At 57.4% G+C, this 23,780-nt stretch overlaps 2 protein-coding genes and 1 pseudogene across 2 annotated transcripts in view; 1 reads left to right on the top strand and 2 right to left on the bottom strand.

Annotated features, from left to right (window-relative positions):
• Window positions 1-23,780, bottom strand: part of MED12L (mediator complex subunit 12L) — a 270,020-nt gene that overhangs the window by 153,652 nt on the left and 92,588 nt on the right. The gene's annotated exons all lie outside the window — the stretch shown is intronic.
• On the top strand, window positions 11,842-12,858 carry P2RY14 (purinergic receptor P2Y14). The gene has a single exon (XM_056121424.1). It carries the CDS (start codon window positions 11,842-11,844, stop codon window positions 12,856-12,858), a length of 1,017 nt encoding a protein of 338 aa, XP_055977399.1.
• Window positions 18,339-19,738, bottom strand: LOC130030238 (small nuclear ribonucleoprotein G-like; annotated as a pseudogene).

Raw genomic sequence — 23,780 nt, forward strand, 5'->3', positions numbered from 1 at the left:
CATGTCTGAGTGTGGCCTGTGTGAAGGTAATAAAGGACACACGCCAACATAAGTATTCCCGAAGTTGCACAGTGGTAGGCGTTTGCCTTGCACGTGGCCAGCCAGCCGAACCCAGTTCGATTTCTCCGCCCCTCTCAGAGAGCCTGGCAAGCTGCTGAGAGTATCTTACCCGCACGGCAAAGCCTGGCAAGCTCCCCGTGACATATCCGATATGCCAAACACAGTAACAATTGTCACAATGGAGATTGTCACAATGGGCCCGCTCCAGCAAATTGATGAACAACAGGAGGACAGTGACAGTGCAGTGCAGTGCCCCTGCCACCATCACTGCAAAACACTGCTGTCAATCAGAGACTGTGATTCTCCTGATGCTATGGGCCAGAGATGAGCAGGAGAGCCAGGATACACTTACTCCCACCCGCCACTCCTCAGAAAGGGGCCTGGAAAATGGCAGACTCCCGGCAAGAAGCATCTCTGGGCAACTCAGGAGAAGAAGTCCCTCACATGGCTTCATGTGACTTCACATGACTTCCCGTGACTTCACATGACTTCACGTGCCCTTGAGAAACCAACAGAAACACTTGCACAGCGGTCACCACCACGGCCTTTGTCACTGTCCCTCCCACATCCCTGAGTGTGACATCCCCCGCTCTGGGAAGCTGCTTTACAGGAAGCACAGGGAAGGGTGGAGAGGTGGGGAGGGAAGAAGTGAGCGAGAGACAGGATTGAAACAAAGGAGAAGGAGCCTGGGTGTGGGTCCGGCGGGTCAGAGGGAGCCGCGGGGGGCGGGTGGTCAGAGGCTGGCTCCAGGGCCGGTTCCCTGCAGCTGCTGTGGGGCCAGCGCGAAAGCTGACGTGGACCCCGCACCTGTCCACGCCGCTTGGGCGCCTGGCTCATGTCCACTCTCACAGACACTGCACTGAGGGTGCTTGGCCGCAGCTTGCTTCTCTCAGAGGCTCCGATCCGCTAGGGCCGGGGAGGGATGAAAGTCGCCTCCTGCCTGGTCCCCGGGACAACAGAGACCCCGAGCAGAGAGTAGGGAGGAGCCCCCGAGGACCACGGGGTGTAGCCCCCAAGCGCACGAAAGCTAAAAACCCAATCAAATGCCCCGCCACGGGGTCGGGCTGCCCATCTCTCACCTGAGCAGAATGTCCGAATGTCCGGCGGACCTGACCCCAAAGTCCAAGGCGGGCTGGGCCGGGCGCCTCACCACCCCCACGATCCCAGGCTCAACAGGGATCGGGCTGGGCTTGCACGCAGTTCCCAGATTCCATCCCCGGCACCACATACCCTGAGAACAGAGCCAGGAGCAAGCCCTGAGCACAGCCGGTGGTGCCCCTCACCCAAATCTCTGTGCCCCCCCAGGGGGAAAAAAACACCAAAAGAAACCGTTCTCGGTTAATTCTCTCTGTTACTCTGATGTGCGGGTCTGCCTACTGCTTAGTGGCCCAGCTGTCCAAACCCAGGTTGTTCAAGGACAGATACAAGCAAGAATTGCTATGCATGCATGCGCGTGCGCGCGCGCGCACACACACACACACACACACACACACACACACACACACACACACACACTTCTGCAAGCAGACTTCAGTAAGTGGAAGTTTCATTAAGGCTAAGTGCAGCGCGGAAACTAAAGTCTCTTACAGGGACTACATTAAGAGCTTCACACACACGCACACACACACACACACACACACACACACACACGCACGCACACACACACACAGTGTCATTTCTTTCTTTCCCTTAAGCTGTCCTGAAACTGAGTCCCAGCCTCAGGTCCCCACTTCCTAGTCCTTGTGGTGCCTGCAAAGAGGCCCAGGTGGGGACCGGAATGAGCTCCAGCTCCGCCCTGCAGGAACCCTGAGGCTCCAGTTCATCGACACGGCCCAGCACGAGGCATGTGTTCAGGCTCCTGCCTCAGTCCCAAACAAGCCCCCCGTTCTGCTGGCCCCTCTCCGGTCACCAGTGGGAGTTGTCACATGATCAGTCAACCAGCCCTGCTGTGGCCTGATGTCATGGGACTTCTTCTCACACACTTCCGGCTGGGCCCACTTCCTCCCACCTTCGTCCTGCTTCTTTCTTGTGACACTGCAATTTTTTTCTAGGAGTTTAGCCTGGTGGTTTTATGGAACGGTCCATGACTCCAATTTGCAATTTGTCCGATCATTCAGTGTGTGTGTGTGTGGTGGGGGGGGTATGGCGACTACACCAAACAGTGCTCAGAGACGATTCCCAGCTCTGTGCTTGGGGGCTACTCCTGACAGTGGTCGGGGAGATGGTGGCAGCGCTGCCCACTGGGCCCTCTCTCTGGCCCCGGGGATGAGCTCTGTGAGAAGGTGCATTGTGTCCCTCTACCAGCACCTCCCATGAAGCACAGTGCCCGGGAGGCCCGTTTCTGCTGAGCTCGCTCCCTCCGCAGCTGCCCCTCGCGGGGAAGAGCCGCTTTCCTTTCCTACTCCGAAGGGCCTGGGCTGTTGCCCTTGGCCTGACCGCGCTCGGCCTTCCCACAGCTGCTTCCCGGAATGACCGACCAAGTCCGCAAGGCTCAGCTTTTCTCGCACCTGCTCCTTCTGCAGCCTGCCAGGGCCCCATCTTGGCTCCTCCCCGTCTCCCCTCAAGACCCCCCCCAGTGTCCCCACACTCCCGCCCCACCGCCAGCCCCCACCCCGCTCCCCGCCTGTCAGCTCGGCCGCACACGAGAAGGCTCCAGTGGAAACAAGTCAGAGGGATCCAGAGGGGACGGGAAACCTCCGACCACCCCCGACAGCGTCTTCTGCGCAGGCGCTGCGGTAAGCCCAAGGGGCCGCACCTGAGATCCTGCCTCAAGGCAAGAGAAGTGTGGGAGCCGCTGGCACCTAGTGGGCACCGGCAGGGCTGCAGCCGAACCTCGCACACCCCTCATGACAGCTCACCCGCCGTCCCCCGACAGAGAGAGGACCCCCACGAGCCCCCAGCCGCCCCCAGTCAGCAGTGCCAGGTTAGAGACCAGCCCGGCGCAGAGGCAGACAACCACCCTCCGGACGCTCTGCACAGCAGCCGTGCAGAGTCAGTCACCAGCCCACCGGCCTCCTCCAGCAACCGGTCGCCCGCTGGCCCAGCTAGCAGAGGGACAGTCTGGAGCACCTCATTCTGGGTCCTGGAGCACCTCACCCCATGTCTGGAGCACCTCACCCCGTGTGTGGGCACCTCATCCTGTGTGTGGAGCACCTCACCCCGTGTCTGGAGCACCTCACCGTGTTGGGAGCACTTAACCCCATGTCTGGAGCACCTCACCCTGTGTCTGGAGCTCACTCTGTGTCTGAAGCACCTCACTGTGTGTTGGGAGCACCTCACCCCATGTATGGAGCACCTCATCCTGTGGGTGGAGCACCTCACCCTGTGTCCTTGAGCATCTCACCCTATGTGTGGAGCACCTCATCCCATGTCCTGGAGCACCTCATCGTGTGTTGAGATCACCTCACCCCACGTCCTGGAGCACCTCACCCCGTGTCTGGAGCATCTCACCCTGTGTGTGAAGCACCTCACCCCGGGTCTGGAGTGCACCTCCCCATGTTGGGAGCACCTCACCCCGTGTCTGGAGCACCTCACTATGTCTGAGCGCACCACCAGTGTATCATGTACACAATCCAATCGTTTTCCCCAATTCTTCCTCCTCTCCCTGGTCACAGGATCCATGAAGACTCTCCTAATCCCACTGTCCCCGATGTTCTCTCCAGCCCCTCCATCTCTTCCTTTCAGAACAGCCCTAGTTGCACCCCACAGTGCCATTCTCTTCACCCCGCCCCCAAGGGCCGGGCCCCACAGAGCCAAGTCTGATGTTTCCCCGGGGCCCGGCAAGCACATCCTGAAGGCTTCAGCGAGCCAAAGAACACAAGGTCTCTCAGCAAGGGAGACAGAGAGGCATCTGGGAACCCGGAGCTGTGTGTCACACACACACACACACACACACACACACACACACACACACACGCACACACACACACATACACGGAACCAGCGCCGAGCAGCAGGCCAGGATCAGGCTGACGAGCTTGGAAATTAGCTCCCCATGAGACACGCGGCCAGCGTCGGACACAAGGTGCTGGGGTGAGCAAGGAAGACACAGTCATTAGCTCTGTGTGGACGCGACTCTGATTTCCCCTGGCCGTGCAGAAGGGGCAGAGGCTGGGCGCGAGCAGGAGATCCCCCCTGCGGGAGTCTGAGAAGCCGGAGTGGCACTTCCAGGGGAGGCCCCCCCCCCCCCCCCGGCGACACTGAGCACCTGGCTCTCTCAGTACAGGGACAGTACAGGGAGAGTGAGCGCCTGGTCCCACTGCGGAATAAAAAAGGCGCCAAGGTGCCCGGGAGATGACCAAAGGGCCGGAGCACATGGTTTGCACAAAGCAGCCCCAGGTTTGATCCGTGGCACTGCATGGTCTCCTGAGCACTGCCAGGGAGCAACGGGCACCAACTTGTCCCCACAGCAGTCAATAGAGAGACAAGTCCAAACTCCTAATCGCAGCCTTGGGGCCTGTTCATGCTTCTGAGTAGGAGAAACTCTTATTATTTACATATCTGTCTATTTTGTGCAGGGATAAAACTCAGGGCACCCCCCCACACACACAGGGGCGCAGGTGCTTTGCCACGGAGCAATAGTCCCAGCTGGTGAAACGTTCTTCCAGAGGAGAAATCTTTCCTCCCGCAGAGTACTAGAGACCACGGCAAGAGGATGAATCCCCTCCTTCCTGGCCCAAGCTACTGATATTCGCGCACAGCTGGGGGGAACTCGGGAGAGGAGAGATCCCCGCTGACCCCAAGAGCCCAAACGGCTCCGTCCCGGCACCCCCGGCATCTCCTTCCCAGCCGAGTTAGGGATCAACCCAGCCCTGGAGCTGGCCCCGATCCTCCACCCTGACGTCGATCGTTTTCAGTAGGTGTTTCCGGAAAGAGCTCCTGGTGTTTCCAGGGGGACTGCAAGAACTTTGCATGTAAGTGGATCAACATGGAAAGTATCATGCTGAGTGAAATGAGTCCGAAAGAGAGGGATGGACACAGAAAGATTGCCCTAATCTGGAGAATACAAAGTAACAGAATGGGAAACTAACACCCAAGAATAGTAGAGATAAGTACCAGGAGGTTCGCTCCACAGCTTGGAAGCCGGCAGCACATGCTGGGGGAAAAGGCAGCTGAGATAGAGAAGGGACCACCCAGTAAAGGATGCTTGGAGGGCCCGCTAGGGGTGGGAGATGCAGGCTGAAAGTAGGCTATAGACCGAACACGATGGCCACTCACTACCTCTATTGCAAACCTCAACACCCAAACGGAGAGAGAGCAAAAGGGATGCCCTGCAACAGAGGCGGGGGGTGGGGGTGGGATGAGGGGAGTGGGAGGGATGCTGGGATCATCGGTGGTGGAGAATGGGCACTGGTCAAGGGATGCGTACTCGAGCACTGTATGACTGAAACACAAGCACGATAGTTTGTAAGTCTGTAACTGTACCTTACAGTAATTCACTAAGAAAAAATTTAAAAAAAAAGAATAGGAAGATATTAGCACCTGGGGCCAGGGAGGGGGCCCAGGGGCTACAGTGCCAGCCATGCCCCCTTCCCACCCCAGCACCTCCAACAGTCCCCACACCACCACCAGGGGTCAGTCCTGAGCACAGAACCAGGAGCACTCCCTATGTGCAGAAACACCTGAAGGACTGGGGACACCCCTCCCCCCAAAAAATGTGCAAAATGAAATCTTGTACTCCCCAAAAATAATAACTGAATAAATCTTGAGAATGATTTTGGCGATGCATAATGTAACTTCCTCTGGACTTCCAACTACAGCAAAGATGGGGCTGGAGCGATAGCACAGCGGGTAGGGCGTTTGCCTTGCACGCTGCCAACCCGGGTTTGATTCCCAGCATCCCATATGGTCCCCTGAGCATCTCCAGGAGTGATTCCTGAGTGAAGAGTCAGGAGTAACTCCTGAGCATTGCCAGGTGCGACCCAAAAAGAAAGGAAAAAAAAAAAACTACAGCAAAGAAAAGTAAGATTTTTCAACCCTTTTCTCCAAAGTTGCTAAAGACACCTGTCTATAGGGTTGTTTTTGTTTGTTTGTATGTTTGTTGTTTTGGGGGTCACACCTGGTGATTCACAGGGGTTACTCCTGGCTCTGCACTCAGGAGTTACTCCTGGCAGTGCTCAGGGGACCATATGGGATGCTGGAACTCGAACCCAGGCCGACTGTGTGCAAGGCAAACACCCTAGCCACTGTGCTATCACTCCAGCCCCAATATAGGGTTTGAAAAATACCTAAGTCCTAGTTTGGGGTTTATTCCTGCCTATGCTCAGGGCTTACTTCTCACAGGGCTCAGGAGACATCTGAGGTGCTGGGAATCGCACCCGGGTCGGCTGCGAGCAAGAGCCAGCGCCCTCCCCACTGCACTCTCTGCCCTGCCCCCGCTCAGGGTGGTCTTGAAGCTAGACACGTCAGTGGTCTGACCAAGCCCAGCACCACACTGGGAGAGCCCCATCCGTGCAACGGTCCCGGGAGAAAGTGTGTGAGAGAAGGGCTGTCCAGACAAACACCCAGGCCCGGACCGAACGCCGGCCACAGGGCTTCTGAGCACGACATAGGCCCACAGAGACCATCACACTCCTCTGAGCAGGGGTGACCGGCTGGAGGGTCAGTGGCCTTCCACAGACAGGCAGCAAAGCGGACAGAGACTCGTTTCACTTGGGGGCCAAACCAGGCAGTGCTCGGGGCTTTCTCCTGACACTGCGCTCAGGGATCACTCCAGGTGGGGCTGGGGACCGAACCCCGCTGGGGTGCTGAACTGTTTCTCTGGCTGCCGCCTGCAGAGATTTTTGTCATGACCTGGGGAGCTGGTGCTGCCGGCACCTGGTTGACAGATGCCAGCAATGCCGCAGTGCAGAGATCGGGCTGACCATGCACTGTGCAAACACCACGAGGCCGCAGCTGCAGCGATCAAGTGCCAACTGCAGCAACTTAACGCCTTAACACGCGCAGCGGAGGAGAAAACAGCTGAGGACGTAGCACTCAAATTTGACGCGCTACACTTCCACAAGGAGCTCCCCGCAAGGGCCCTCACCCCATCAAGGGTCAACAGTACGGACAGCCAGGACCTATCGGAGCGAAACACGGGAAATGCATGTGCTCGGCAAGCTCACGGTGACGAGCCAGTCCTCAAAAGCACGCCACGCCAGGCACTCGGAAGCCACGTCCCAGTGCTCACTGACTGTATCTGGCGTGTTTCTCTCCTAGGACCCGGATCCCCGGTGAAGGAAGGCCTTGGCACGCCCAGATGCAAAGCATCGCCTGAGCTGAGTCACTGCGAAAGGAGCCCCTTGTCACCCACCCAGGCACACAGGTAGCCGAAAGTCCCCGGAGTACAGCCGAGAGCCCCGTTCGTTTCCTCCAGGTGTGTTGGAGGAAAAACTGCCCTTCTTCAGAGCGAGCAGGAAAAGGGCCCCAGAGGAGTGGGGGCAGGGGCTGTTCCCAACACTGAGACGGGGGTGGGGCGAGAGTCGGGACCACAGCAACTGGGCAGGTCTTCAACGAGAACTGACTTCTGCCACGAGCAGCCCCTTGCGTACCCAGTTTCAATTCAAGCCCTGCAAAATTGAGTACCCACAGGGGGCCCAGGCAGGGGGACCTGGCGCAAAGAGGGGCTTCACTCCCTCACGCCCCACTGAGGGATCCTCGAGGAAGGCTGAGAAAAGGCACCTCGGAGAGCCTGTCTGGCCACTGGGAAGAGTGAAAAGCAGAAGCCCGGGGCAGAGCTGGGCCTGTGTGAGACCCCAGGGCTCTTGTTGGGCTTGTTTCGGTTAGGTTTGGGCCACACCTGCAGATGCTCGTGGGCTGCTCCTGGCTCTGCATTCGGGAGTGACGCGGGCCGTGTGCAGGGTCGGGGGGTACCAGGGACGCCTTAACCCCCGTGCCATCTCCGTGTGCCCCAGTTTGATCCCTGGCACCCCTCCCTCACCACCTACGACAGGAGACAGGCCACAGGAAGCAAGGGAGCAGAAGCCCCTGTGCGGAGGCTGCAGCCGCTGGCTGTGTCTGTGTCGGGGGCACAGGCAGGAGTGCAGCTGCGGCTTGCTCAGGGGGGCACACGCCCGCTCCCCCACCGCACGCTCCCCTACTTCCCAGAAACACAGAGCGCACAGACTCCCCGTGACTGTCTGGAACCCACGTGGCCCAGCGGTCCTTCCCGTGATCCCCGACCACAGGCAGGCCTTCCTAAGACGGGCTCCGCGTCCACTCCCCCAGCTTACATCAGCTTTAAGGTTTCACAAATATCACACAGAGCGCTAGAGATATTACAGCTGGAAAAATAACTGACTGGAAAATGAGAACAGAGGCCAGGGTCGGTGACGGTGTGTGTGTGCGTACGTGTGTGTCGTGTGTGTAGAACTGAGGCCAGGGGTGATGTGCGCACGTGTGTTTGTGTGTGTGTGTGTGTGCGTGTGCACCTGCATGTTTGTGCATGTGTATTTGTGTGTGTGTGTGTGTGCGCGCGTGCGCCCGTGGTTGTTGAACTGAGACCAGAGTAGGGGCTAATGCATGTAGGGGCTAGTGCGTGCAGGGGTGTGCGTGTGTGTGTGCGTGTGTGCATGTGTCTTGTGTGTGTGTTGCATGTGTGATCTTGCTTATGTGAGGCCCTGGGTCCAAGCCTCACAGTGCCACAGAACAAACCTGAGTGGCTGGCCAGGAGATGGAGGAATAGGTTAAGTTGTTCCCTGTATGCAGGAACCCTGAGTTCGAGCCCCAGTACCACATGGCTGCCCGAACACCATCAGGAGAAGCCCCCCAGCACAGCTTTACACACACACACACACACACACACACACACACACTCACACTCACACACACACACACACCCCGAAGGGGAAAACACACCCCAGAAGTGCAGAGAGGTCACCACAACTGGAGAAGGGGGAGATGAAGTGATCACAGACGCTGTGGGTCCCCCCCCTCCCCAGCTCACCCGCAAGCTTCCCAGGGGAAACGGCCTCTGAGCTGAGTCCTCAAGGATGAGGAGAAAGAGACAGTGGCCAAGACAGGAGTGAGACTCTCCCACGCAAGAGCCAGCAGGGAGGCCCCAGCGGACAGCAGGGCCTTAGGGCCGGGGGACAGGAACAGCCCTGCCCAGGAGGGGCCCCGGGGGCTCAGTGCTGGGTACACACCCAGCACCGGAGACTGGGCCAGGCTGCAAAACACCAGCTTTCCTGGTTCCTCTGACTATTCTGTGTGGAACCAGAGGTAAGACGGAGCCTGCGCCATGCCCCCTCGCCCGTGGGCGCTGCTCTGAGGCGGGGGATCATATCCAGAAACAGCAGGTGGGATTCCCTACCAGGCTGATCCCAGGAGTCCCGAGGACGGGGTGGCCGAGAGCAGAGACAGCTGGACGGCTCCCCGCCCCACACCCTCAGAAATGCACACCAAGAGGGCAGAACTAACTCGATGCACCGTTTCTAAAACGTCATCTTAGAGTTTTGGAGTCAAAACACGCACACGCACACGCACACGCACACCCTGGGAAATGCAGTGTCCATCTTTTGCACCTCAATCTGGAGCGGCCACACTTCAACCGGAGCAGGCAGCTCTGGAATGTACCTTGGAAAGTGCTTCGTAGAGCACTTACGGCACTTTTCTCATTTTTCATCGGCCAGTGTGTGTTTTCTAATTTATAAAATTCACGAACTCAAGTTTCTGAGCAGAGGCGGAGGGTTGACACATGGAGAACGTCCTTTTCCAAAGGGTCGTCGAGAATCCCCTACTAAAATCGCCGGCTGTGTGTGAACACACGTGCGTGTAAGGCCTTGGCCCGTGTGCAAATGTCCACGGAGTAGAGGATTAACGTAGGTGAGGGCTGGAGGGGCCGGGGGGTAAGGCACGTGCCATGCACACAGCTGACCCAGATTCCCTCCCCAGTGGCCCTCTGAGCACCACCAGAGGTGGTCCCTGAGCACAGAGCCAGGAGTCAGCCCTGATTGCAGCCCAGCCCACAAACCCTCACCCCAGATCCAAAGGGGGGGATTATTTTTTCTTTTTTTATTAGTGAAACACCATGAGGTACAGTTATAGGCTTACAAATTTTGTGCTTGGGTTTCAGTCACACCATGATCAAGTGCCCATCCCTCCACCAGTGCCTGTCATCCATCACCACGGGTCCCAGCATCCCCCCCACCCCCCATCCCCCCGTCCCATCCTGCCTCTGTGGCAGGGTATTACCCCTTGTTCTCTCTCTCTTCTTTTGGGTACTGTGTTTTGCAAGAGAGGCATTGAGTGGCAATCATGTTTGGTCTATAGACTACTTTTAGCATGCTTCTCCCACCCTGGGAGGGTCCTCACAACACCCTTCATTTGGTGCTCTCTTCTCCATCCGAGCACCTAGCACATGTGGCTGGCCTTCCAGTCACGGAGCAAAATTCCTGGTACTAATCTCAGCCATTCCTGGGTGTTAGTCTCCCTTTTTGTTGCTTTATGTTCCCCAGATGAATGCAATCTTTCTATGTCTATCCCGCTCTTTCTGACTCATTTCGCTTAACATGATACTTTCCATGTAGTACCACTTGTATGTAAATTTCATAACTTCATCTTTTCTAACAGCTACATAGTACTCCACTGTGTAAATGTACCAAAGTTTCTTTAACCAGTCATCTGCTCTTGGGTACTCAGGTTATTTCCAGATTCTGGCTATTGTAAAGAGTGCTGCAATGAACAAACAATTGCAGATGTCACTTTGACTATACCTTTTTGCCTCTCTGGGATATATTCCCAGGAGTGCTATAGCTGGGTCAAATGGCAGATCAAATTCTAATTTTTTGAGAGTCGTCCATACTGTTTTCCAAAAGGGTTGGACCAGCCGGCATTCCCACCAGCAGTGAAGGAGGGTCCCTTTCTCGCCACATCCACGCCAACACCTGTTGCTTTTGTTCTTGTGGATGTGGGCCAGTCTCTGTGGTGTGAAATGATATCTCATTGTGGTTTTGATCTGCATCTCTCTGATGGTTAGTGATGTAGAGCATTTTCTCATGTGCCTTTTTGCCATTCGGATTTCTTCTTTGCGAAAGTTTCTGTTCATTTCCTCGCCCCATTGTTTGATGGGGTTGGGTGATTTCTTCTTGTGGAGTTTAACCAGTACCTTGTATATCCTTGGTATCAACCCCAAAGGGGGGGATTTTGAGGGTCTGAGTCCTTTCCCTGGGCTGAGTGCATGCAGAGCAAACTGGCATGGGAGCTCAGGGCTCCCTCCCCAGCACAGCTGAAAGTCACCTGCAGTACCACAGGGAACAGCTCCAAAACCCAAACAAGCAAAAGCCAGACCTGGGGTTGATCCCCGGCACCCCGAGTACAGCCAGGAATGATCCCTGAACACAGAGCCCGTGTAAACCCTGAGCATTGCGGGTGTGGCCCCCCAAACCAAAACAACAAAAATAAATGAAAAGTTTGGTTTGCACCCCTAGCTCTTCAACCTAAAACGTTAAAGGGAACTTTCCATGGGGCAAAAATGCTGCTTCTGTTCTCGTGATTTCGTGACCATCTGAGGTTACGTTCAAAAGATCCCGCCTCTTGGGAGAAGGGGGTCGGGGACGGGCATCCAGGGGTGGCAGGGGCACGAACTCTGCCCCTCCCAGGGCATGTAGGGGGCACTAACTCTCTGCTCCTTCCAGTGGGTGGTGGGGCACTCGCTCCCTGCCCCTCCCGGGGCGAGACGGGGGCACCAACGCTGCCCCGTCCAGGGCGTGGCTCTGTGTGGCCACAGAAGCTTTGCCCTGTCACCCTGTGGGCAACCGGCAAAATCTCTCCCTGCAGGCCCTGGCCCTCGGCGGCCTCGCGATGCCCAACGCCACGGCCGCGCCGCCCTCCAACCACACCTGCCCCCGGAACCTGCTCATCACGCAGCAGCTCATCCCCGGCCTGTACCTGGTGGTTTTCACGGCCGGGCTGCTGCTCAACAGCGTGTCGGCCTGGGTCTTCCTGTCGGTGCCCAGCTCCAAGAGCTTCATCGTCTACCTCAAGAACATCGTGGTGGCCGACTTCGTCATGAGCCTCACCTTCCCCTTCAAGATCCTCAGCGACGCGCGCCTGGGCCCCTGGCAGCTGGGCGTGTTCGTGTGCCGCGTCTCGGCCGTGCTCTTCTACATCAACATGTACGTCAGCATCGTCTTCTTCGGCCTCATCGGCTTCGACCGCTACTACAAGATCGTCAAGCCGCTGTCCGCGTCCCTCGTGCAGTCGGTCAGCTACAGCAAGCTGCTGTCGGTGCTGGTGTGGCTGGCCACCCTCCTGCTGGCCGTGCCCAACAGCATCCTGACCAACCAGCGGGCGCCCGAGACCTGGCCCCCCAGCTGCGTGAAGCTCAAGAGCCCGCTGGGCCGGGCCTGGCACACGGCCAGCAGCTACATCTTCGTCATGGTCTTCTGGCTGGTCTTCCTCCTGCTCGTCGGGTTCTACACGGCCATCACTAGGAAGATCTTCAGGTCGCACCTCAAGTCCCAGAAGAACTCGCTGTCCTTCAAGAAGAAGTCCAGCCGCAACATCTTCAGCATCATGCTGGTCTTCGTGGTCTGCTTCGTGCCCTACCACGTGGCCCGGATCCCCTACACCCAGAGCCAGACCGACCCCAGCTACAGCTGCTGGGCCAGGGAGACCCTGCTCTACGTCAAGGAGTTCAGCCTGCTGCTGTCGGCCAGCAACGTGTGCCTGGACCCCGTCATCTACTTCTTCCTGTGCCAGCCGTTCAGAGACATCCTGTGCAAGAAACTGCACATCCCCGTGAAGGCGCCGCCTGGCGCGGAAACTTCCAGGACCAAAAGGGGACAGACCACCCACGAGAGCATCGGAACCCTGTGACTCCTGACAGTCGCCCCCCTCCCCGGCCCCCGCAGCCCTCACACAACGAGCCCCAAGTCCATGCCCACCACCTACACACCACACTCATGGGCCCGGGTCAGGTGACAAGAAATGAAAGTGTCGATTTCCAGGCTCTTGTTATTTTGTTTCCTGTTTGAAGAAATACATATATATATATATATATATATATATATATATATGTATATGTATATTCAATTTTATTCCATCCACATAGAAAGCTTAAATGCATTTGTGCTCATCTGGCCCATGAACGGAGAACTTAAAACAACAACGGCAGCAGGAAGCAATTCGGACCAGTCACAGCAGCATCTGCCTTTTCTCAACCTAAGAATTAAATAAGCTCTGAGATTGTTTTTTCCCCCCAGCAAGGTCCTTAAAGACCCATTTAAAAGCAGACCCAATGTTCAAAGGACCAAAGGCCTGTTTATGCTGAAAAAGTCACGTTTCATCCAGGATGAAGAGGGAGGAGGAGGAGGGGGAGAAGGAGGAGAAGAAGGAGGAGGAGAAGGAAGGAGGAGGAGGAGGAAGAGGAGAAGGAGAAGGAAGGAGGAGGAGGAGGAGGAGGAGGAGGAGGAGGAGGAGGAGGAGAAGGAGAAGGAAGGAAGGAGGAGGAGGAGGAGGAGGAGGACGATGAGGAGGAGGAGGAGATCACTCCAAGGCTGTCTGTCCTCCACACCAAAACCAATGGTGTCTGCAAACTTGGTCACACATCACGGCATGTTTCATTACACCACCAGGAAGTGCCGTGACCTCACACAAGACTGCTGGGCCCTGCACCAAGCCCCGCTCTGCACCCGTGTTTCACTTTCACCTAAAGGCAACAGGAACAATGGTGTTCCCAGGGAGTGGGGCACAGAGCACTAGCACCCTAAAAATATACTGCCAGGACACGACGCTCTGCTTAGCCAACGGCTCCCCACAAAGACCTGAGGACAGGAAGATGTTTCTTATGCCCCCCCATGACCCTATTTCCTTCAGGGCAACTGGGGGACGATGTCAGCTACATTTTAGATGTCTTAGAGGAGGATTTATCGAACCCGCCGAGGAGTCTGGGGTTGTGCTGCTGAACCTTTTCTAAGTGGAGGGGACGGAGGAGGCTGAGCTGTGACTGGCCAGAATTAATAGCGAGTGTCTCTGTTCAAGGCACGGGGAGAGACTCAGGACTCTGGGGAGGAGTGCAGGTGTCACACACATGCTCTCCTGGACAAATCTACACAGGTATACATGTGCTCATGCATGTACATACTGATACATGCACACATGCACATACTCACATGCACGTTCACGCCCACGGACACAGACACACACAGGCTGGGAAGAGCAATCAGGCTCTAGGGGTGAGCGATGCTTTCTTGGAAAGCAAACGGTCTAGATAGAAAATCTGAAACTCACGATAGTGAGGAATTACACATAAAAGCCCTCATCAGTCACACATCACATTCCCTATAAAACAGAAAATTTTAATTGTGTGAAGAAAATGGTGGAAGACTTGGGAGTTGGCATCACACAATCTTTTTCTCTGCCATTAACGGGCTAGAAGAAATTCAAGTCCCTTTTCACAAGTTCCTCTTAGGTATTTCTGTAACTTGTGTGTGTATATCTATATCTATCTATCTGCTTAACTGTATATGCACTAATAAATAAATTATTTTTAATATTTTTAAGTGTTTCATACTAATCAAATGTGAAGCCATTCGGCAAGATTTTTCTAAAACCCAACAGCACTTTGGTTGGCAGCGGGTGGGGGTCGGTCTCTGTGGTACCCTCAGCCACGCAAACAAGCAGGAGGAGGGCAGAGACACAGGGAATTTACAAGTTCCACCTGCCGCTGCCTTTCAAACTGCCTTTCGTGCGCTCTAGGGCAACATCAGATTGTAGGCAAGACTGAGTGCCCCCAGACGTGACCCCGAAACAAAAGCCAAAAGGAGGGTACAAAAGGAAAAAGAATCTCACCTTAAGTGGAGGAAAAACCCAACAGACTTCCATGACCCGCCCCTCCCCAACCCGGAAGAACTTCCTGCTCCCAACTCTGGGTCAAGCAGCCTCTCGAAAGCACCCCCACCCCCACCCGGGGCTCAGGACAAGCACAACCTGGCCGAACTGGTCTAAACACATCCACTAGAGAAGCCAGCCTGCCTATTCCGCATGAATCCCAATGACTAGGACAAACTAGCAAATACTCTGGGGTTACCAGTGCCCCCCCCACACACAGGCTGAGAGAATGAAAGTCAAAGAGAGGAGGCGTGTGGCTGAGTGACGCCACACTCACCCCTGCCCAGAAGTCCAGATCACCGCACCCCGACACCCCACCTCTACCACGGCCCGTGGTGGGCCAGCATTGGGGGAAAACCACAAGAGAGGCGACCCTCCCGCCCCCCACCCCCGCCACCCCGGGCAGGGACCATGGCTCAGAGAACCCGGCCATGCCCCAGCTGGCCAGGAACTCGTGCGGGGGCGGGGAAGGGATGGAGGGAGTGTGAGTCTGGGGTGGCCACTTTCGGGAACAGCCACCACTTCCTGTCAGTTACTCGCTCTCTGCCTGGAGGTCAACCGGCCAGCTGGGATGACCGTTTCAACCGCACGGCCCCACAGAGGCATCCCCGGCACCCCTGAGAGCACTGTAAGGGAGGAGAACCTCAGAGGGCCCCCAGAGTCAGGCGATGGCTTTCGTTTTAGCCAGGAACGAGCAGTGGAAGAGACGGTCCACAGACCGACGGGGTCTTCTCCGATGCCAACCCACTTCCTGGGGACCTCGAGAAGATGCTCCTTCCCTGCCCCTCTTAGAAGCTGGGGGCTCAGACTGCAGGGGTGCAGAGGCAGAGCCCCCTCCTGGAGAAACCTGGGAAAGCGTCCCCACCGCTCCTTGGCCAGAGCTGGGGGTGGGGGTCTCAGCCAGACTCCCCTCCGGAGCCCAACCCCTCTTCCTGGCCGGCCTCTGGCGTGGGGAGCTGCTCTGAGCCCACGCCCGTGCAAGAGCTGGCTCAGGCCCGACGCGTGGCCCGAGGACCCAGGCGTCTCCAAGGCGCCTGAGAGACCTGGGGGCAGTTCTGCAACGCGGCCTCTCTGCCCTCTGAGCGCCGGGAACTGGACGTGCATCTCTGGCAGCGTCCACTCGGCATCCGTTTCACGCCCGTTATCCAACTGACCTTCCGGTTCAGGAAAGCATGGTGCCAGGCAGGAAGGCGGGGGGGGGGGGGGGGGGGGGCGGGGGTCACGGCACGGTGTGTCTCGGATCAGGCTGGCCTTATGCAAACAGGTGACGAGACGGAGTGACATCCGGGTTTGGGTGTTGGGGTTTTTGGGGGGCGGGTGGGGGGAATAGGAAAACCACGTTTCCCCGGCTGCTGCTCAAATTCGGGCTGTCATCACACTCAGAACCACCCGGATGTGGCTGAGGAGACGCTGAGGGGATCCGACACTCCCACGAGAGGAACCAAGTAAAAATAGCGTCGCCGGGTGGCGCTGGGACGCTAAGAAGCCGCCAAGCCGAGGCCCCTGCTCCCTCCTGCGAGCACTGTGGGGGACCCCCACCCCCTACTTTGATATCTCCACTGTTCCCTGGCGCCAGCTCCCCCCCCCGACCCAGCTGACCTCCGAGGGATGCCAAACAGACCCCCCTCTGCCCGCTGCCCTGGGCACCCAGTACCTGTCCACGGATTTGCAAGTGCCCAATCAAGGGTCTCGGTGACGCCCGGCTGCATGGCCCCCACCACCCAAAGGGTGGGCTGTCCGGGGCTGGTCACTTGTCCCTTCCCAGAAGTCCCCCCCACTCGGGAAGGACTGCTGGAACCCGAAGCCCCAGCCATGCCCACTTGCACGCTGACCCCATCCCAACACGCAGAGACTCTCTAGAACCTTCTGCAGGAAGGAAATGTCCCAGGGCGGGGGTCAAAGGGGTGGCCTGGAGTTGGCAGGGCTTTTTTCCTTTATGCCTAGATTTCTTCAAGGAGCTACGGAGTAGAGAATTTCTTCAAAGAACCTTCCAGAAAAACCCAGAGCCCTGTGTCTAAGGAACTGGCTCTTCCCGGCACTGAAGCATGTCCAGCTTCAGTCTGAAAGGAAAGTTTACACAGAAAAACTGGCTAAAAAATATAAACGAATAAATAAATCCCTGAAGCACAGCTGGAGACTGTCAAACACGCAAAAGAATGCCCAGCTATTCGGGGCCCAGGGCAGAAAGCTCCACCCCTCACTGGTCTGGGGGCAGAAGAGGGTGGGACCCGGGAGGAAAGTGTCTCAGGCCCGAAGCTGGGGAGACAGACCTTATTTTCCACGTGACACCTCTAATACATCCACAGAGGCCACAAAGCTGTCTTTGTCAGGGCCAGCGGGTAGGGCTTGGGCCACACCCGAAGGAGCTCAGGGCTGACTCCTGGTTCTGCACTCAGGGATCACTCTGGGCAGGGATCTGGGAAGCCGAGGATAGAACTCGGCTCAGCCGGACTGTCGCTCCAGTCCTGGGAACGTGTTGCTTCTTTCTTTCTTTCTTTCTTTCTTTCTTTCTTTCTTTCTTTCTCTTTTCCTTTGGGTCCCACCCAGCGATGCTCAGGGGTTCCTCCTAGCTCTGCACTCAGGAACTACTTACTCCTGGCGGTACTCGGGGGACCATATGGGATGCCGGGGATTGAACCCGGGTGGGTCCCGTGCAAGGCAAACGCCCTCCCCGCTGTGCTATCACTCCAGCCCCATGTGTCCTTTTTTTTTGGCTTTTTGGGTCATACCTGGGGATGATGCACACGGTTACTCCTGGCTCTGCACTCAGGAATTATCCCTGGCGGTGCTCAGGGGACCATATGGGATGCTGGGGATCAAACCCGGGTTGGCCGCGTGCAAGGCAAACGCCCTACCCGCTGTGCTATTGCTCCAGCCCCAATGTGTCATTTCTTAAGCAGCATGTCCATGACCCCCATGGCTGTGATGGGGAAACACTGCACTGGGCCTCATTCTTCCCACTTGGGTTTCTGCAACTTGGGCCCTACAATGCTCAGCATGGACAATGCTCACCCTACAGTGCTCACCCCCACCTGGCTGTCCTCAGGGAGCCAGAACAAAGGGTAGGGTGGGAACTGCCCTAAAAGCAACCTCCCAGCACGCCATTGGGGGATGGGGACATCAAACAGCAGTGGAGGAAGCCTCCTTCCAATCTGGATTCACTTCCACAAAAACTCCAGGATACTTCTAGCTGCGATTCAAAAACAGCCAACAGCTCTCAGTTTCACTACTGAAAAACTGGTTTCTCAGGTCGCCAAAAAGGAAGCAGAACCGGGAGGGCCCGGCCAGCTTGGCTCTCCTCCCTCTGGAGATCCACACAAGCACTGCCATTTTTTTTGACTATTACAAATATTTATCTAACAAAAATATTCAAGGAAATGTACACGATCCAAGTTTTGTATCAGTAAAAAGATGCAATGACGAGAACACGAGAAAGCACTTGAATTCTAAACAACCGCTGTCTGGATTCATTCCATGGCGTCTAACACGCTGATCCTCTTTCCTCGTATTACCACCATCTCGCGATATTATTCTGTGACCCACTTGGTGCCATCTCCACACATGCGTCCATTGCAAGATTCATCACAGAATCAAACTCTCGAAGTATTCCATGGATGCCTTGCCACCATTCACTTTCAACATCAACTTCTTTTTCTTTTCTTGGGGGGAGGGCAGGTCCCATCCAGCGATGTTCAGGGGTAACTCCAGGCTCCGCACTCAGGAGTTACTCTTGTCGGTGCTTGGGGGACCATACGGGATGCTGGGAATCGAACCCGGGTTGACCGCGTACAAGGCAAATGCCCTCCCTGCTGTGCTACTGCTCCGGCCCCTCAACACTAACTTCTTGCCCATGCATTTTGTTTTTTAGCTCTGAGGGGGTGAGCTGGGTTCATGGTGTCTCCTCGGCAGGCTCAGATGAAACTCAAGACTTCCCTCACACTCCCGCGAAAGCTCATCCCTTTTGATGGCTGCCAACTATTCCACACCAGCCACAGCTCACCAGCACTGCCACCGTGCACGGATTCGGAAAAGCATCGAAGGGATCCTCTGTCTAGACACCCCCATGGCGAAGAAGAAAGAGAAGGAACGACCAGGGAGCTTCTATCCCGCCCCCTTCACTCCACACAACCGTCTACCGTTTACCAAGTGGTCAAGACTATCTGACCAACCCCACCTTGGGGAACGGAGGCCCGGCCCGCCCACCACTACCCGCTGCTTCCCTTAAACCTGCGGGGCCCCGCGGGAGGGTGGCAGTGGAACAGGCTGCCAAACCCACGCAGAGGGGCCAGTGACAGGACTGCGGGAGGGATGCCAGCCTGGAACGCGGCCAATGCGGTTGGATTCCCGGCATCTCGTATTGTCCTCTGAGCACTGCCAGGAGCGATTCCTGAGTGCAGAGCCAGGAGTGACCCCTGCGCATCGCCGGGTGGGACCCCCCCACAAGCAAAACAAAACATACCCACACACACACGCAGATAAACCACTTCCCAGCACTGGCAGAAAGAGCAAACGCAAAGCTGATGAAAGATCTGGGATCCCTCTCATACTCGACACGAAGCGAACACATGGGAAAAGCCTCTTGGCAAAATACTGATTCCTCGGCCTCTTGGGGGAAGCCCCAGGGCCTGGGTTCTTGCAGCTGTGGGCTCAGAGGCGAGGCACCTGGCCCTGTTTTCTCAGAAGTCCCCCAGACGGCCTGGCCGCTCTGAACTCAGTGGGCACTTCCCCTTAAGTCTAGCGACCGTATTCCTGTTCTGGAAAGTGGGTGCCTAAAGAGAGGTCCACTTTCGGCGCTGGCCGGGGGAGAGGTTCTTCTGATTTTTCCGCCCTCCTTTTCTGGAGAAGTGGTGAAAAATCGAGACGCCATCTGGGGGCAACGGGAGTGAGCAGGACAATGCGTGTCCGAATGTCAGCTCAAGACCTTCTGCGGAGGGGCCGGATGCCAGCAGGTCAGGCCCTTGCCCTGCAAAGCAAGTGTCCCGTCCCATCCCTGGGCCCTGCCAAGAGGAATCCCTGAGCACAGAGGCAGGAGTCAGCCCTGAGCACAGCTGGGTGTGGCCCAAAAACCAAGGAGAGGAGGGGAGGGGAGGGGGAAAAGGAGGGGGGAGGGGGGAAGGGAGGGGGAATGGGGAGGGAAGGGGAAGGGGGAGGGGAAGGGAGCGGGAGTGGAAGGGAGGGAGAAGGGGAGGGGGAGGGGGAACAGGAAGGGTGGGGGAGGGGGGAGGGGAAGGGGGAGGGGAAGAGGAGGGGAGAAGGGGGAGGGAAGGGGAAAGAAAAGGGGAGGGGAGGGGCGAGGGGGGAGAGGAGAGGGGAGGGGAAGGTGAAACACCTTTTATCTTTAATCTATTTCAAGGCACACAGCCGGATGCCCCTTAGAATCACGTCCAAGAGCATCTCCCGAGGTGGCTCCCGAGGGAATGTGCTGACCAGCCAGGTGTGAGGGTGACCATCTGTCCTGCCCCCGCCACCCTCCCCGCGTGGCCCACCTGAAGCGCATCAGGAGCAGCCCAGGCTCGGGAAGATTTTCGCGAGGAGGCTCTCACCCCTGCGGTTGCAAACCACAGCTCCATCTGTGTCAGGCTACAACGTTGCAAAGCCACAGAAACGGGACAGGAAACAGTCCTGCCGGCAGCCTGGAGCAGAGGCTGCAGACAGCCCCGGCTCCCCCGAAGACCCCGCACAGGTCGCCTGGACCCCAGACTGTCCCCACAGGTACGCCTCTAAGTATTTGGTCAAGCAACAGCCTTCCAGGGAGGGGGAGGGCTGGTCTCCACGGTTTACACCCTCGGAGCTGGTCTTTGGGTCCGGAAGGTGGGAAGCCATCTGTCAGCTTCGGTCGGGACAAAACACCGGCCAGGGGCCGGCGGGACAGGAGCCCGGGTGGGGCTTGTCACCGAGCCTGGGAAGGCTGGAGCCACTCCTTGCATCTCAAGCAGCCACTGTGTGGGGACCTGCCCAAGCAGCCACTGCAGGGGTGGGGGGAGCATCAGTGATGAGCTTGGAATAGAAGCTTTGGGATCCACTCGCCCCTGCCTCTCTCCAGATGGACGGAGCATCGCGGGCTCCCGAGGGCTCTCCGTAAGGAGCCTGATGGCCGGTCAGGCCGGGAAACGTCCCCTGGGCCTTCTGTCGATAACCCAGTGACCCACTTCTCAGCAACCCCGCCCTGGAGGCGAGCCGGGAGCCACGGAATCCCTTTGTTTTGCTTCAGGGGCCCGGGCACCTCAAAACCCCACGGGGGGGGGGGGTGTTGGCCAAACACTTGTCTGGCAGTCGCTTCCGGATTTTTGACAGAGAAATAAAGAGTCCATGATCACCATTAGGCCATCCAGCTTCTAATCAACATAACCAAAGGTGCCCAGTGCAGTGATCTGTTTACATGTGCACTCTGGACCGAGGCTCAGGAAAGCAGAGGAGGGACACGGGCTCCCAGTGACCAGACAGCCCAACGGTCTCCCGGTCAACACAGTCGGCAGGAGTTCCGGGGAGCAGGTGGCAAGGCCATCATGCTCCTTGCCTCTCCTTCCCGCTGCCCATCCCGGGAACGCCGTGTACTGTATGACCCGCCATCCCGGCAAGAGGCCCGCAAAAGGAACATGTTCTTCACACACAGAAGAGCTACGTGAAAACCCTCCCAACTCGTAGAGGACAAACAGAAGGGCAGAGGGTGGAGAGAGGTGGGGAGAGAGTCCCACCAGCACTGGCTTTGGGCGCAGAGAAGGGTGCTTGTTAGGAGCGCTGGGGCACCAGCGTTAGAGCACACGGGAGGTGCTTGCTGCGGGCGCTAGGTCACGTGGCACTCGGGGACAGGAGGGAGAAAGGCAGAATCCAGGAGAGGACGGGCAGGGTCAGGGACCAGCCGGTCTACCCTGCCATGGCCAACAGGGAAGCGGGGAGCCCCCGGCTGCTCGGGGCTGGACTTGCTGCTACCCACAAAGGGGCCTCCAGGCTTCAGCCCTCGGATCCTCAAAGAGAACGAGCGCGGAGCGTGCGGGGCGGCGGGCCAAAGGGTTCAGAGCAGACACCTGGCACCAGGGTACCAGGAGGGCTGGGGCAAGGGGACTTGGAGAGTGTCAATGTTCGCAAAGCCCGAGTTTTATATACAGCACTGTATAGCACTGTCCTCCCGTTGTTCATCGATTTGCTCCAGCGGGCACCAGAAACGTCCCCATTGTGAGACTTGTTGTTACTGTTTTTGGCATATCGCGTACGCCACGGGGAGCTTGCCAGGCTCTGCCGGGTGGGTGGGATATTCTCGGTAGCTTGCCGGGCTCTCCGAGAGGGACGGAGGAATCGAACCCGGGTTGGCCGTGTGCAAGGCAAACGCCCTACCCGCTGTGGTATTGCTCCAGCCCAAGTTTTATATACAGACATACATGTTTGATTACATATGTACACACACAGCGACACACGTATAAAAAGAAAACCTCAAAGCACATAGAGCCTAAACTTCTTTTGGCGTGGAGAGGCGCAGTCCAGAGCGTCCGACTTCTCCTTTTACGTGAAATGGGCGGGGCTTTGGGCTGTGGTCCCTGCGCTGGCTGCCAGGAAGTGCTCGGGAAAAGTCAAGCGCTGTCCCCACCGCTGCGCCACAGCTGCCACTGTCATCCCCGCTGAGCCTCGGCCGCGGCTCTGCACCGGCTCTGGCAGCAGATGCGACATGCGACTGGCGTCCCGCCCAAGCCCAGCAGCTGCACGCTGCAGCGTCGCCCTCCGTAAAACAGGGACACACTCTCCTGTCCCAGGGCTGAAGCGAGAAGGAAAAAGTACCTCGAGGCCCTTGCAGTGCTGGACAGAGAGTAAGTGACCACTGTCACCGAGGGCGACAGAAGGACGTGCCTCGGGGGCTGAATTCTGGACACGAGATCCCGGTGGCCTGGAGCTGACTCCCGGGAAAAGGCCCTGACGTAGCCACGGGACCCCGGCTACTTCAATCCCGGATATCAGATCAGTCACTAAGGAACCACAGTTGGGATGCTGCAGTGAGAGGCCAGAGGGCTGGGCGCCTGCCTTGCATGCAGCTACGCAGGTTCAAACCCCAGCAACCCCTGGGCCCACCAGGAGTGAGCCCTGAGCACAGAGCCAGGAGTCGGCCCTGAGCACAGAGGCAGGAGTGATCCTTGAGCACAGGGACAGGAGTGATCCCTGAGCATGGAGCCAAGAGTCAGCCCTGAGCACAGAGCCAAGAGTCATCCCTGAGCACAGAGCCAGGAGTCAGTCCTGAGCACAGAGCCAGGAGTGAGCCCTGAGCACACAGCCGGGAGTGAGCTCTGAGCACAGAGCCAGGAGGGATCCATGAACACAGCTGGGTGTGGCCCCAGGAAAAAAAACAGAAAACAAGAAAGAGAAAAAGGTTTAGGGGCTAGAGCAGAAGTAAAACACTCGCCTTGCATAGGGGAGGTATTGGGTCGATCCCTCACACCACACACACACACACACACACACACACACACACACACACGGCACGGGGCAGGGACACGGAGGTCCTTGCAGGAAGGACCCTCAGCCCTGAGCGTGGTCTGTCTGCAGCAGCAGATCAGAGGAAGTGGGTGAAACCCCACTGGGGAAGGGAGAAGCACCTGTTCCTGTCTGGGGGGCAGGACTAGTCTGCTCTGCGCGTTGGCCCCAGTGATTCAAGGCTTCAAGGCTCTCTCTCAGGGGCCAACAGTCTCTTAGGCTTCCGGGTCTGACTGCTGCAAAACCCAGGAGGGAGGAGGAGGAGAGGGAAGGGGGAGGGGAGGGGGAAGGGAGAGAACCACTCACACTGAAAGTCAGATGTTTGGGGGGCCCAACAGAGAGTACCCAGGATCCATCCCCAGCACCCCATATGGTGTTCTGGATCCCGGCCAGGAGTGCAGAGCCAAGAATAAGCCCTGAGCAACGCTGAGTGTGCCCCTCCACCCCCAAGA

This window comes from Sorex fumeus, unplaced genomic scaffold, assembly GCF_029834395.1.
Source record: "Sorex fumeus unplaced genomic scaffold, SorFum_2.1 ptg000044l, whole genome shotgun sequence".
NCBI lineage: Eukaryota > Metazoa > Chordata > Mammalia > Eulipotyphla > Soricidae > Sorex > Sorex fumeus.